This window comes from Gopherus flavomarginatus, chromosome 2 (assembly GCF_025201925.1).
Source record: "Gopherus flavomarginatus isolate rGopFla2 chromosome 2, rGopFla2.mat.asm, whole genome shotgun sequence".
Lineage (NCBI taxonomy): Eukaryota > Metazoa > Chordata > Testudines > Testudinidae > Gopherus > Gopherus flavomarginatus.
The window spans coordinates 254905149-254919843 of record NC_066618.1 but is presented as its reverse complement, the minus strand read 5'-3'; the positions used below and the strand labels follow the sequence as shown (position 1 = coordinate 254919843).

Sequence of the window (14695 nt, the reverse complement as noted above, 5' to 3'; positions counted from 1 at the left end):
AGCTGAGCAGCCTGAAGTGAGTGTTGGGCATCCCCTTTGTGGGCAGAGACTGTTGACACAGAAGAGGCAAGGAGGCTACCTGGCCTGTCTTGTCTTGGAGTGTGTGGGAAAGAGGGAGAGAGTTGTATGAGAAGAAGAAATCTGGTTGGAGAAGTGGTGAGGAGAGATGCCTGATTTTGAAGGGAAAGGAGAGTTTGAATGGAGAAGGATGTTGGCTGGAAGGCCAAGATTGAGAGTCTAACTCCTGCTACGTGTTTCCCCTGTCATTGCCACGTATCTCTGTTCACAATCCCAAACTGGACTCTGCCATTTGCTGGCTAGGTCTCTGTTCTTGAAATTGTCGCCATTTACACTTGTATAATAACCTTTCAGTAAAGAAAATGGTGTCTTCCTTACCTGTTTGGATAACACTAATAAGAGAGAGCTCAATTGGATGCACATATAATAAGTAGGTTCCACTTTACAGTCATAAAATATTTGGTAAGGTCTTGCAGAGCTAATAACCTAAATGCATCATCCCTTCCCCTCGTTAGTGTAATGACATGGCATATATGTTTAATGTTCCTACCACAGTAGACGCATCATTAACCTTGGTCCAGTGATGTTGATTCCGGAAGAGCAGCCAGCTCAGCCTGCCTTGCCAGTTCAGCCAGAAGGTACTCGGGTGGTGTGCGGACACTGTGGAAATACATTCCTGGTAAGTAACCCATGTGCATTGTAGCGTCAGGGTTTTCGTGTACACTTGGAGCTGGGGTTGTGATTCCCAGCTCAAAGAGATGCGTCTGCGCTAGCTCAAGCTAGTGTGCTAAAAATAGCACTGTAGCATGGACGGCAGCTCAAGATTAGTTGTCCAAGTATTCATCCTCTCCCCCATGGTATAGCTTGTGTGTTCCTTACAAAGGATACTAGAAAACTGTAAATGCAAAAAATTGCTGGTTCTCCATTTTTAATATTGCCATAATTTAATTGCCATCAAGGCGGACGTCGCCCATTTCCAACAGTTCACAAGAAGGTGTGAGTATCAGCAGAGGGAAAATTTACTTTTTCTAATGACCCATCCACTCCCAGTCTTTATTCAGGCCTAATGTGACGGTCTCCAGTTTGCAAAGTAATTCCAGTTCTGCGGTTTCGCATTGAAGTCTGTTTCTGAAGTTTTTTGTTGAAGAATTCCCACTTTTAAGTCTGTTATTGAGTATCCAGGGAGATTGCTCTCCTAGTGGTTTTTGAATGTTACAATTCTTGATATCTGATTTGTGTCCATTTATTCTTTTGCATAGAGACTGTCCAGTTTGGCCAGCGTACATGGCAGAGGGGCATTGCTGGCACATGATGGCATATATAATAATTTTACATCATTTTCTCTCTCTTGATATTCCCCACCTTCTTGTCAAGTGTTGGAAATGGGCCACTTCCACCTTAATTAAATTGGCCTCATTAGCACTGACCCCCCACTTGGTAAGGCAACTCCCATCTTTTCATGTGATGTGATATATATACTACTTACTGTATTTTTCACTCCATGCATCTGATGAAGTGGGTTTTAGCCCACGAAAGCTTATTCTCAAATAAATTTGTTAGTCTTTAAGGTGCCACAAGGACTCCTTGTTGTTTTTAATAAGAGAAGAGTTGGTGAATCATACTAGTTGAGACAATTTAAAACAGTTTGGCTAAAATCATATAGCATTTGAAGTTTACTTTTAAAATAAAATAAATTAGTTTTCTTCCCAATTTCCCCTTTCTGTAATTAACATTGCCAGGGCTTCCCTGTTGGAGGGTTAACAATATCACTAATCAGCTGCAAAGTGCTTCAGAGTTAGAGAAAACTGGTCTGCTTTCTGCTCACGTGGCTCAGCTTCTCCCAGCCCACACAGGACACATGCCTTTTGTAAAGCAGCTGCCCTGACAGACTCCATGGGGGTAAGTAGAGTCGAGCTACAGGGAATGTACTGGAGCATAGCCAAAACTACAACACCCAATTCCAGAAACCTCTGAGTGTGGAGTGCTAATGGTGCACCTGCCTAGCAACAATGACCCTGACACAATTCATTCCTACCCACTCCCCTGTTCTCTACAGATCTCTTAAAGATATGTCTCTCTATTGGGCACATGGGTTACACTGGCACCTGCTCTGCCAGTGTCAGAGAAGTAATCAGACAGCCATCTGGTAGGTGGGTCCTCTGTATGTGTAAATAGTCCCAAAGCCCTCTACTTACCTCTGGAGACCCAGCAAATGCCTCTTCAGGTCCAGTGTCTTGGATACTACCTACAGTAGATCTTATTAGTCAGAAATTTCCACTACAACTGGTGTATTTCCACCAATACATGTCTATAGTGGTGTAGTTAAGGTGCCAGCAGTTGCTGCCATTGTGTCCACTAGACTTTCTTTTAGACAACATGGTAGACCTATGCACCAGAAATTGCAAGAGCCTTTTGTGTGCTAGTGCTTAGGTCTGGGAAATAGGAGTCAAAGTTAGAAATCTCTGATCTCCTCCTACTGTGCTACCTGATAAAGTATAATTTGAAGTGTTTTAGGTAGCCAGCCGGCCAGTCAGGCAGCGGCACAGAAAGATACAGCGGCCAGCAAACAGAGCTGTAAACAGAGGAGTTTGAGTGGGAGTTCTGTTGGAGTTTGCGGGGAAGACTAAGAGAACCAGGCAGAGGAACAGACAGGCTAGTGAAGAGAGTGTGTGGTGGTCTGGCAGTGTTGTGGTGCTCACTGGGGGGTTGTTTTCCTGTGGATGGGGGGTTGGTTTGATTTGTGTTAGCCTTCCCACCTTGGTCCGGGAATGACAGATACAGAGGCAGCAGTGGTAGTTACCCAAGCAGTGGAAGACTCAGTGAAGATGACTGGATGTGGAAGCTGTGGCATATACATGATCCTGGAGGGGGTACCTGAAAAGAGTTTTCTCTGCATGAAGTGTCACTTGATAGAGCTGATGGAAGAAAAGATCCGAGGATTGGAGATGCAGGTGGAAATTCTGGTTGAGCTTAGAAAGGGATTTGAGCAGATGATGGAGCAAAGACATGAGGAGACTGAAGGGAAAAGCTCAGACTTGCAGATGGAAGCAAGACCAAAGAACTCTGAGGGAAGATTTCTGGGTGAGGAAAGTGGACACTGGGGACTTTGACACTGTGACTAAGAGAACCTGGCAGAGGAAAAGACGGGCTAGTGAAGGAGAAATAGAGCTCAGGAACAGGTTTGCGGAGTTGGAAAATTAAGAAGGGGCACAGCAGGTGGTCGCTGAAGGTGAGGGGGCAAGGAAGAAGAGAAGAACAGCCAGTCCTATAGAAAAAGGGGAAGAGTCAATGGAGATAACACCAAATATAAGCCCCATGAGGTTGGGTTACAGAGGTTTATAAGGGAGAATAGGAATCAAGAGAACTTGCAGCCAGAGGGAACAGGGGGTAGACCGGAGAATTGCACAATCACCAGGAAAAGGCAGGTCTACATGATTGGGGGCTCCTTACTGAGAAGAATAGACAGGCCTGTAACCAGAGCTGATCCAGAAAACAGAACGGTGTGCTGTCTGCCAGGTGCTAAGATACAGGATGTGGACCTGAGGCTGAATAGGATCCTGACGGGAGTGGGAAAGAATCCACTGATTGACCTTAATGTGGGAACAAATGATAGATGCTTGCTGGAATGTATCAAGGGAGACTGTGCCAGGCTGGGGAAGATGCTCGAGAAAATCGAAGCTCAGGTGATCTTCAGTGGGATTCTGCCTCTTCCTAGAGAAGGGCAAAAAAAGTGTGACAAGATTATGATGATCAACAGATGGCTCAAGCAGTGGTGCTTTAAGAAGGGCTTTGGTATGTGCTGCCACTGGCATCCATGAACAGAGGACTGTTCTCTCGGGATGGACTTCACCTGAGTAGGGAGGGAAATAGACTTCTAGGATGGAGGCTGGCACAACTAGGAATTTGGGGGAGATGGCTGGGAGATCTCCAGGTAGTCTGCACACTGGATTTTAACATTGAGAGAGAAGAAAACGAAGTAAGAAAGGATACAGCTGTGGATAGGAGAATGGACATAAGGAGAAGGGTAGTGTAGATACCAGTCTAATAGGCAATACTGGTGGTAGAATGTCTGTGCCTAATCAGGTAAAGAATGTGAGTGAAGCCAAACAGCAAAAATTGATATATTTGTACACCAATGCGAGGAGCCTAGGTAACAAAATGGAGGAACTAGAGTTACTGGTGCAGGAAGTGAAAGCAGATATTATAGGGATAACAGAAACATGGTGGAATAGTAGTCATGACTAGAGTACAGTTATTGAAGGGTATGTGCTGTTTAGGAAAGACAGAAATAAAGGTGAAGGTGGTGGAGTAGCATTGTATATCAATGATGAGGTAGACTGTAAAGGAATAAGAAGTGATGGAATGGATAAGACAGTGTCTGTCTGGGCAAAAATCACATTGGGGAAGAGCTACTAGAGCCTCCCCTGGGATAGTGCTTGGGGTGTGCTATAGAGCACCGGGATCTGATTGGATATGGATGGAGATCTCTTTAATGTTTTTAATGAAGTAAATACTAATGGGAATTGTGTGATCATGGGAAACTTTAACTTTTCAGATATAGACTGGAGAACAAGTGCTAGTAACAATAATAGGGCTCAGATTTTCCTGGAGGCGATAGCTGATGGATTTCTTCACCAAGTAGTTGCTGAACCAACAAGAGGGGATGCCATTTTAGATTTGGTTTTGGTGAGTAGTGAAGACCTCATAGAAGAAATAGTTGTAGGAGACAAACTTGGTTTGAGCGACCATGAGTTAATTCAGTTCAAACTAAATGGAAGGATAAACAAAAATAAATCTGTGACTAGGGTTTTTGATTTGAAAAGGGCTAACTTTAAAAAATTAAGGAAATTAGTTAGGGAAATGGATTGGACTGAAGAACTTGTGCATCTAAAGGCAGAGGAGGCCTGGAATTACTTCAAGTCAAAGTTACATAAACTATCAGAAGCCTGCATCCCAGGAAATGGGAAAAAATTTGTAGGCAGGAGTTGTAGACCAAGCTGGATGAACAAGCATCTCAGAGAGGTGATTAAGAAAAAGCAGAAAGCCTACAAGGAGTGGAAGATAGCAGGGATCAGCAAGGAAAGCTATCTTATTGAGGTCAGAACATGTAGGGATAAAGTGAGAAAGGCCAAAAGCTGTGTAGAGTTGGACCTTGCAAAGGGAATTAAAACCAATAGTAAAAGGTTGTATAGCCATATAAATAAGAAGAAAACAAAGAAAGAAGAAGTGGGACCGCCGAACATTGAGGATGGAGTGGAGGTTAAGCATAATCTAGGCATGGCCCAATATCTAAACAAATACATTGCCTCAGTCTTTAATGAGGAATTTAGGAATAGTGGCAGGATGACAAATGGGAATGAGGATGTGGAGGTAGATATTACAACATCCGAGGTAGAAGATAAACTCGAACAGCTTAATGGGGCTAAATCAGGGGTCCAGATAATTTTCATCCAAGAATATTAAAGGATCTGGCATATGAAATTGCAAGCGCAATTGCAAGAATTTGTAATGAATCTGTAAACTGAGGGGTTGTACCGTATGACTGGAGAATTGCTGCCATAGTTTCTGTTTTTAAGAAATGGAAAAAAAAAGTGACCTGGGTAACTACAGGCCTGTCAGTTTGACATCTGTAGTATGCAAGGTCTTGGAAAAACTTCTGAAAGAGAAAGTAGTTAAGGACATTGAGGTCAATGTAACTGGGGCAAAATACAACATGGTTTTACAAAAGGTAGATCGTGCCAAACCAACCTGATCTCCTTGTTTGAGAAGATAATAGATTGTTTTTAGATAAAGGAAACGCAATGGATCTAGTTTACTTTGATTTCAGTAAGGCAGTTGATATGGTTCCACATGGGGAATTATTAGCTAAATGGGAAAAAATGGGGATCAATATGAAAACTGAAAAGTGGATAAGGAACTGGTTAAAGAGGAGACTACAACGGGTCATACTGAAAGGTGAACTGTCACGCTGGATTCAGGTTACTAGAGGAGTTCCTCAGGGATCGGTTTTGGACCGATCTTATTTAATCTTTTTATTACTGACCTTGGCACAGAAAGTGGGAATGTGCTAATAATGTTTGCAGATGACAGAAAGCTGGGAGGTATTGCCAATACAGAGAAGGACCAGGATATCATACAGGAAGATCTGGATGACCTTGTAAACTGGAGTAATAGTAATAGTATGAAATTTAGTAGTGAAAAGTGCAAGGTCATGCATTTAGGGATTAATAACAAGAATTTTTGTTATAAGCTGGGGACTCATCAGTTAGAAGTAACAGAGGAAAAGAAGGACCTCGGAGTATTGGTTGATCACATGATGACTATGAGCCGCCAATGTGATATGGCTGTGAAAAAAGCTGATGCGGTCTTGGGAGGCATTAGACTAGGGCCTTGGCTACACTGGAGAGTTGCAGCTCTGATAGTGGCTTTATAGCGCTGCAATTCACTCACCGTCCACACTTGCAAGGCACATAACAGTGCTGTATCTCCCTGGCTACAGCGCTGGCTGTACTCCACCTCGGCCTGGGGAATAACGACTATAGTGCTGGTGATGCAGCGCTGCTCTGCCAGTGTGGCGACCAAAAGTGCTGTTATTGGCCTCTAGAGGTATTTGAAGGTATCCCAGAATGCCTGTTCAGCCACTCTGCTCATCAGTTTGAACTCTACTGCCCTGGCCTCTGGTGACCCGCCCTTTAAATGCCCCTGGGATTTTAAAAATCCCCTTCCTGTTTGCTCAGCCAGGTGTGGAGTGCAGTCAGTGAATCTTTCCAGCTGACCATGCCTCCACGCGCCAGACGAGCCCCAGCATGGAGCAATGGCGAGTTGCTGGACCTCATCAGTGTTTGGGGGGAGGAAGCTGTGCAGTCCCAGCTGCGCTCCAGCCGTAGGAATTACGATACCTATGGGCAGATATCAAGGGCCATGCTGGAAAGGGGCCATGACCGGGACGCCCTGCAGTGCAGGATTAAAGTGAAGGAGCTGCGGAGTGCTTAGTGCAAGGCCCGCGAGGGAAACCGCTGCTCCGGCGCTGCCCCCACGACCTGCCGTTTTTACAAAGAGCTGGATGCGATACTTGGGGGTGACCACCACTCCGACAACCATGATGGACACTTCAGAACGGGGAGAGGAGGAGGAGGAAAGCAAGAGTGAGGGTACTGGGGTAAGGGGGACACCCTGGAGTCCCAGGAGGCATGCAGCCAGGAGCTCTTCTCAAGCCAAGAGGAAGGTAGCCAGTCGCAGCAGCTGGTACTTGGTGGAGGACAAACAGAGGAGCGGGTTCCTGGTAAGCGGCTTTTATTTTCAGGATGGAAATTTTTCGGGAGAGGAGGGAGGGTTAGGGCTGCATGCATGCATGCCTAGATGTGGAATAGCCCATTGATGTGGTCTATCACGTCGCGGTAATCGGCCTCGGTAATCTCTTCAAAAGTGTCAGCCAGATTGTGGGCAATGCGCTTGTGTAAGTTTATTGAGAGAGCCACTGTGGTCCTTGTCCCAGTCAGGCTAAAGCGTCCGCGCCACTGTGCCGCGAGAGTTGGGGGGACCATTGCAAGACACAGGCAAGCTGCATAGGGGCCAGGGCGGAATCCACATTGCAGTAGAAGACCGTCCCATGCTTCCCAGGTGACCCGCAGCAGCAAGAGATCTTCCAGGATCAGCTCCTGTGGAAAATGTTGGATAGTGTTCAGTGTAGGTGCCTCCTGCAGCTGTTTGCTTTCTGCAACGCACAGAAACCCCGAGGACAGTAGAGCCCTGAAGCACTCAGTCCCCCTTACTCACTGTCCGAGACCAATGCAGATTCGAGCAAGTTTTTGATCGAGAGAGGAAAATCAAAATGAAAAACAGATTGAAAGTTCAAAACCACGTGACTGTTTATTGATGGGGAATGAGTTGCAAGTTGGGCTGGGGAGGAGCGCTTTTACCAACTAACAATACTATTAGAATGAGAATATTTACACAACTTGAAACAATCTATTTACATCCATCAACAAGAAATCAAACAATTTATAATTAACTGCTTACTAAAATTCAGAACAGATACGCAAAAACTAAATAAACTGTGCGCACATTAACTAAATACTGTAAAATACAACAATTAACCACAATAGCAATTAATACAACAATTTAACTTTTATATACTATATACGTAACTTGCACCAAATAACAACGACATATACAGTTCTGTATCAAGTAAGGGAGGAAAAAAGAGAAGAGGCTAAGCAAAGAGAATATTACAGAAATTAGAATACAAATACCGCACTCCAGGCGCAGCTGACCAGCAGTACAGACACCGAGAACATAGCCAATTGATGGGAATTAATCCCACCCGTCTCGAGCCAGCTAAATCCACAGGAGACCCTTCTAGCTGGAAGGAGGATCTAAGTCTTCCAGCTGACATGCGGATACTCCTGCAGATTTTGGTGCGAGACATGGTTTTATTCGAAGGCTCTTACTCGTGTCAGCATCTGATTGGTCCCCAGCTCCTTCACCTTCCAGGTTCCGAGCTGGAGCCCTCCACGTAAACAGGATCTGCACACGGCACACTATGCTTCTGCACACAGCACCAGCTTGACCTTCTGACTGACTGACAGGTTCAAGAACAGGCACATTGGTATTTTTGCACACAGCACAAGTCTGACCCTTAGTTGACCAGGGAAAAAGAGCGGGAAAATGCACACGGCACTATAATGTTGAACACAGCACTATAATGTTGCACACGGTACCAGTGTGACCTTTTGACCAACAATTGGCCATACAGACGCCATGTTTGAGCATAGGCTTTTAGGGCTGCGACACTCACCATTTTGGGGCTCCCGTGGGTTATGTGCACTCTCTTTGGGATGGGAAGATTATGTTATTGTGAAGAATGTTACTCCTTAACTGTGTGGGAATAACTGTATGGTATAAACAATACTGCCTCTGTTAAGTGTTGTATTTTTTGCCTTTTCAGAAGCAACCTTGAGATCTCAGCTGCCTGTGTTATCAACAGCTCAAAGACTACAAAACCTCCGGAAGAAGCCGCGAAAAAGCAAAGATAACATGCTGCAAGCAGTTATGAAGCACTCTGTCACAGAGAATCAAAAAGTGCAGGACTGGAGGGAAAGAGAAAGCAGGATCCGCCAGAAAAATGCAGCCAACAGGAACAAAAGCACAAAGCAGCTGATAAGCATCCTGGTTCGCCAAGCGAACTCTATCCAGGCACTCGTAGCCATGCAGGCAGAGCACTACCACACCCGCCCGTCCCAAAGCTCTTCCCCTTGTGCCCCAATGTCAGCTCAAAATCCCCTTCCCCGGCATCCAGGTTCTTACCACCACCAGCTGCCTCCAACACCTGTACGTTCACCGACTAGCCATGAGAACTACAACCATTACCCTCTGCACTCAACCCCCATCACCATGCAGTATAGCCATCCTGAAGTGCAGCAGTCATTGCACAGCACTCCAGACAGGACATATTCAAACCTGTGACTGTACAGTTCCCACCCCACCCCCCTGCTTTTAGGTTCCCAAAAAGTTGTGTGTCTGTCAATAAAGTAATTTTCTTTTCAAAAAATGAATTATTGGCTTTGAAAACAGTCTTTATTATTGCAGAAAGTCAAAGATACCTTAGCCCAGGAAAGAAACAGGCACTGCAAATCAGCTTAGGAAACACAGATTCCTACTAACATTGTAACCACTGCACTTCACTCTTGTGCAAGGCACCAAACATTACTGTTGGTTTTCAGCCTCAAATTCCATCCTCAAGGCATCCCTAATCCTTGCAGCCCTGTGCTGGGCCTCTCTAGTAGCCCTGCTCTCTGGCTATGCAAATTCAACCTCCAGGCGTTGAATCTTGGAGGTCCATGCCTGACTGAATCTTTCACCCCTCCCTTCACAAATATTATGGAGGGTACAGCACGCGGATATAACTGCGGGGATGCTGCTTTCCCCCAAGTCTAGCTTCCCATACAGAGATCGCCAGCGCCCCTTTAAATGGTCAAAAGCACACTCCATAGGCATTCGGCACCAGCTCAGCCTGTAGTTGAACTGGTCCTTGCTCCTGTCAAGGTTCCCTGTGTATGGTTTCATGAGCCAGAGCATTAACGGGTAAGCGGGGTCTCCAAGGATCACAATGGGCATTTCAACGTCCCCTGGTGTGATCTTCCGGTCTGGGAAAAAAGTCCCGGCCTGCAGCTTCCTGAAGAGGCCAGTGTTTCGAAAGATGCGTGCATCGTGCACCTTTCTGGGCCAGCCTGTGTTAATGTCAGTGAAATGCCCACAAGCTCCTGGAGAACCATGGAGAAATACCCTTTCCGATTTACGTACTCGGATACTAGGTGGGGTGGTGCCAGAATAGGAATATGCGTCCCATCTATCGCCCCTCCACAGTTAGGGAAACCCATTTGTGCAAAGCCATCCACAATGTCCTGCACGTTCCCCAGAGTCACGGTTCTTCTTAGGAGGATGCGATTAATGGCCCTGCAAACTTGCATCAACACGATTCCAGCGGTCGACTTTCCCACTCCAAACTGGTTCCCGACCGATTGGTAGCTGTCTGGAGTTGCCAGCTTCCAGATTACAATAGCCAACCACTTCTCCACCGGTAGGATAGTTTTCAATCTCGTGTCCTTGCGCCGCAGGGTGGGGACGAGCTCAGCACACAGTCCCATGAAAGTGGCTTTTCTCATCCAAAAGTTCTGCAGCCACTGCTCATCACCCCAGACTTCCATGACGATGTGATCCCACCACTCAGTGCTTGTTTCCCGAGCCCAAAAGCAGCCACAAGCAAGTTCGTGTCGTACGCGACTCGCTATCATCGTTGGACTCCTCATCACTTTGGATCCTAAGGAATAGCTCAACTGCCAAATGTGATGTGCTGACAAGACTCGTCAGCATATTCCTCAGCAGTTCGGGCTCCATTTCCCACAGAAATTGCGCTGCACAGAAACCGTTGAGAGTGTCAAGATGGCACCAAACGTGGATGGAAATACAGGGATTGCTGGGATGTGAAGTGATGCATCACGGGGCGATGGAACAGGAAGCAGAATGACCCGCACCCTCCGCCCCCTTCCCACAACTCACGGCGCCAGAATGGGAAGAGGTGCTCTGTGGGATAGCTGGCCATAATGCACCACTCCCAACACCGCTGCAAATGCTGCAGATGTGGCCACACAGCAGCACTGGTAGCTGTCAGTGTGGCCACACTGCAGCGCTTTCCCTACACAGCTGTATGAAGACAGCTTTAACTCCCAGCGCTGCACACCTGCAAGTGTAGCCAAACCCAAGGTATTTCCAGTAGCAATAAGAAGGTGTTAGTACCGTTATACGAGGCACTGGTGAGACCCCATCTGGAATACTGTGTGCAGTTCTGGTCTCCCATGTTTAAGAAGGATGAATTTATACTGGAACAGGTACAGAGAAGGGCTGCTAGGATGATCCGAGGAATGGAAACCCTGTCTTATGAAAGGAGACTCAAAGAGCTTAGCTTGTTTAGCCTAACCAAAAGAAGGCTGAGGGGAGATATGATTGTACTAGTGGACACAAGAACAAATGGATATAAATTGTCTATCGGGAAGTTTGGACTTGAAATTAGATGAAGGTTTCTAACCATCAGAGGAGTAAAGTTCTGGAACAGCCTTCCAAGAGGAGCAATGGGGGAAAAAGACCTATCTGGCTTCAAGGCTAAGCTTGATAAGTTTATGGAGGGGATGGTATGATGGGATAGCTTAATTTTGGCAATTAATTGATCTTTGACTATTAGTGGTAAATATGCCCAATGGCCTGTGATGGGATATTAGAAAGGGTGGGATCTGAGTTACTAAAGAGAATTCTTTCCTAGGTGTCTGGCTAGTGAGTCTTGCCCACGTGGTCAGGGTTTAGCTGATCACCATATTTGGGGTCGGGAAGGAATTTTCCTCCAGGGCAGATTGTCAGAGGCCCTGGGTTTTTTTTGCTTTCCTCTGCAGCGTGGGGCACGGGTCTCTTCCTGGAGGATTCTCTGAACCTTGAAATCTTTAAACCATGATTTGAGGACTTCAATGGCTCAGACATAGGTTAGGGATTTGTTGCGGGAGTGAGTGGGTGAGATTTTGCGGCCTGCATTATGCAGGAGGTCAGACTAGATGATCATATTGGTCCCTTCTGATCTTAGTCTATGACTTTTTTAATGTAGTAGCGTTTATTGATCCATAGGTATGTACAATATTTACAGCACGTTAAAATATGGCCCAGAGCTTGTTCTGTAAAGTTAAGGGAAACTATCAACTTAATATTCTTGAAACTGACCAATTTAAAAACAAGAGATTTTGAGAGAATAGGCTTAAATAAATAAATAAAATTTAAAAAAAACAGGATATAATATTTAAAGCATGTGAAAGGATTTTCTTTTCCATAGGGCTGCTTATGAGCGTTCTTTCAGAAAGAGAGAAATTGACTCTCCATAAAGTTTATCAAATGCTTAAAGTCACATGCTTAAAGTATCTTTTTCTTCTTTCAGTTATAGTTATCTTAGGTGTTACTTTACACTAGGTAAAATGTTTTCATGGCAAATGTGATTTTCATGTTGACTATGCCCCTGTACTAATTTCCACATTGAAGTTTTTCTTAAAATACAGTATCTGTAATTGAAATACATTTTCAGAAGAATTCTTTCACATTCCCATCAGTATTTCAGTATATCCATTCAGTGAATGGGGCTGTTGTCTCAGCAAAAGCTTCTATTTTAGTGAGACAAATGGTATTTCCCATCAGGAGACCAAATCTCATGAGGCAAATTATGTCTGAGAAAACTCAGGTTTTAGTAGAATCGAAACAAACACCATTTCAGTTTTGTTTTAAAGTAGAGTCTGTAATTTAAATCTTTGTTTTAAAACAGTAGGCTTAATTACCTGTTAAGATAACCAATACACACTAACATTAGAATTTACTTTAAAACAGCGTCCCTGCAATCTCATACCTCCATTTGTTGGTTGCTAAGACGATCTGATTTTTGCAGTCTGAATCTGCCTCATGTCAGTATGACTGTTTCATGTTTGATTTCCATTTTAAATGTACTGCAAACACTTTTTTTGCAGGGTGAGTGGGGTGGAGTTGAGGTAGATGAAGCAGTTCGGTGATTTGCCCTTCCTGGTACCCAATACACTGTTTACAAGATTGCCTCACAAGTTTGAAAACAAAAAATGGATAATAGTTCATGAGAAACTCAGATTTGCAGTAGGTGATGTCATTTTCTGAGCACCATTGACTGGAAAACATCACCATGATTTTTTTTGCAGTTTTCCACTTCCCACAGTCTCAACTGAGATTCAGAAATGGGTGTTATCTTCTTCTCATATTTCTAACCGAAATGGAGTAGCTGAACTGTCAAATGAGTGGATCTTCATTGTTCTCATCTTATGCTTAGGATACAGGGGTTTTGTTTTAATCTGTTTTAAAACTGTAACCCAATTTACTGGTGGGTGAGTCTGTGACACTTAAGTGACTAAATGCAAAATGAAAAGGATAATGTGGGGAAGAGAATGAAAAATTAAGTATCAAGAACTTTTTTTAGTAATTTTAACACACAGCTAATCTCGTCACCATTTTTACACCATCGCTGTAGCTTATAGGCAATATATACAAAGTCAAGAAAAACATTATTTCATGCAGAAGAACCATATGTTACATTCCTTCATTAATTTCACCACTTTCTAGGTGGGGTGGTTCTCATTTGTGTGTTTCCAGAAGAAGATTGTGCTGGCCATTCATAGTTGTCATTCTTGAAGAAAGTCTTCTGTGAATGGGCAAGTTTCACACTGTGCCCTAAAGGTGGCAAAACTCAGGCCTTCCAGTCTGTAAAATTAAGCTAAAAACGTTACAAGACTATCTGCATTTCCACTTTGCATTCTAGCTGGAAAAACCCCAAGAACAGCCTTTCTTCTGTCATATTTGGCACTTGTGTTTCTGGTCTCAGAAGGAAACTGGGGATGGGGAGGGAAGTATTTGAATAAATTAGAAGTGCAGGTGTTTGTTTTAACCATTCTCCCACACCCACGGATAAAGATTCAGATGGGGCACCAAGTGTTTTATCCAAACTGATAACCAGGTCTTCTGTATCCTTCCCCCTGCCTTAAGTCCTCTGCACTCCTGTAGGAACCCTGAGAATCTCTTCACCCAAGCCTCATTCTTTTTCTAATTTCTACCCCACTGCCAGATGCTGTTGAGGATTACTTGTTGGAATTCCATCAATGGTCTCTCTGTACTATTACTTGATCTGTCTTCAGGACTGCGGTTGAATGATGTTAGGTTAATCCTGTTTCTCCTTCCTTGCCACTGCCAACTTCTGACAGTCCAAGGAGCAGGTTAATCAGGTCCACCCTAGACAGCTATATTCTGTAAGATAAAAATAATTGACACCACATATATTATAATGCTGCTGAGTTAAGGTGTTCTACAGAGCTTCTTATCGGGTTTGGCAGTATTCTTTTATCTGTGTGTAAGTCTGAGATAATACTGCTCCAAGAATAAAATATATTGTAACTGTAGTCATTCCTCTGTCCATTGCTTTCCAGTGTTTTCTTCATTTTGTCTTTTTGGGTCTGATAGAGCAGATGGTTAAGCATGTGAGTGGTTCCATTGAGCTTGATGGAAACCAAGGCACAATTATTTTTATCAGAATTCTCTGTGTCCCCATGTTACCTTAGAAAATTGTAAATCTGATGAC

The 14695-nt window shown here is 44.3% G+C and overlaps 1 protein-coding gene across 2 annotated transcripts in view; it reads left to right on the top strand.

Annotated features, from left to right (window-relative positions):
- Positions 1 to 14695, top strand: part of PIP4P2 (phosphatidylinositol-4,5-bisphosphate 4-phosphatase 2) — a 64132-nt gene that overhangs the window by 16083 nt on the left and 33354 nt on the right. For both annotated transcript variants that reach the window (XM_050941312.1, XM_050941311.1), the window contains exon 4: positions 574 to 697. In XM_050941312.1, the coding sequence (XP_050797269.1) occupies positions 574 to 697 (124 nt within the window). The remainder of the gene's footprint in view (positions 1 to 573; positions 698 to 14695) is intronic.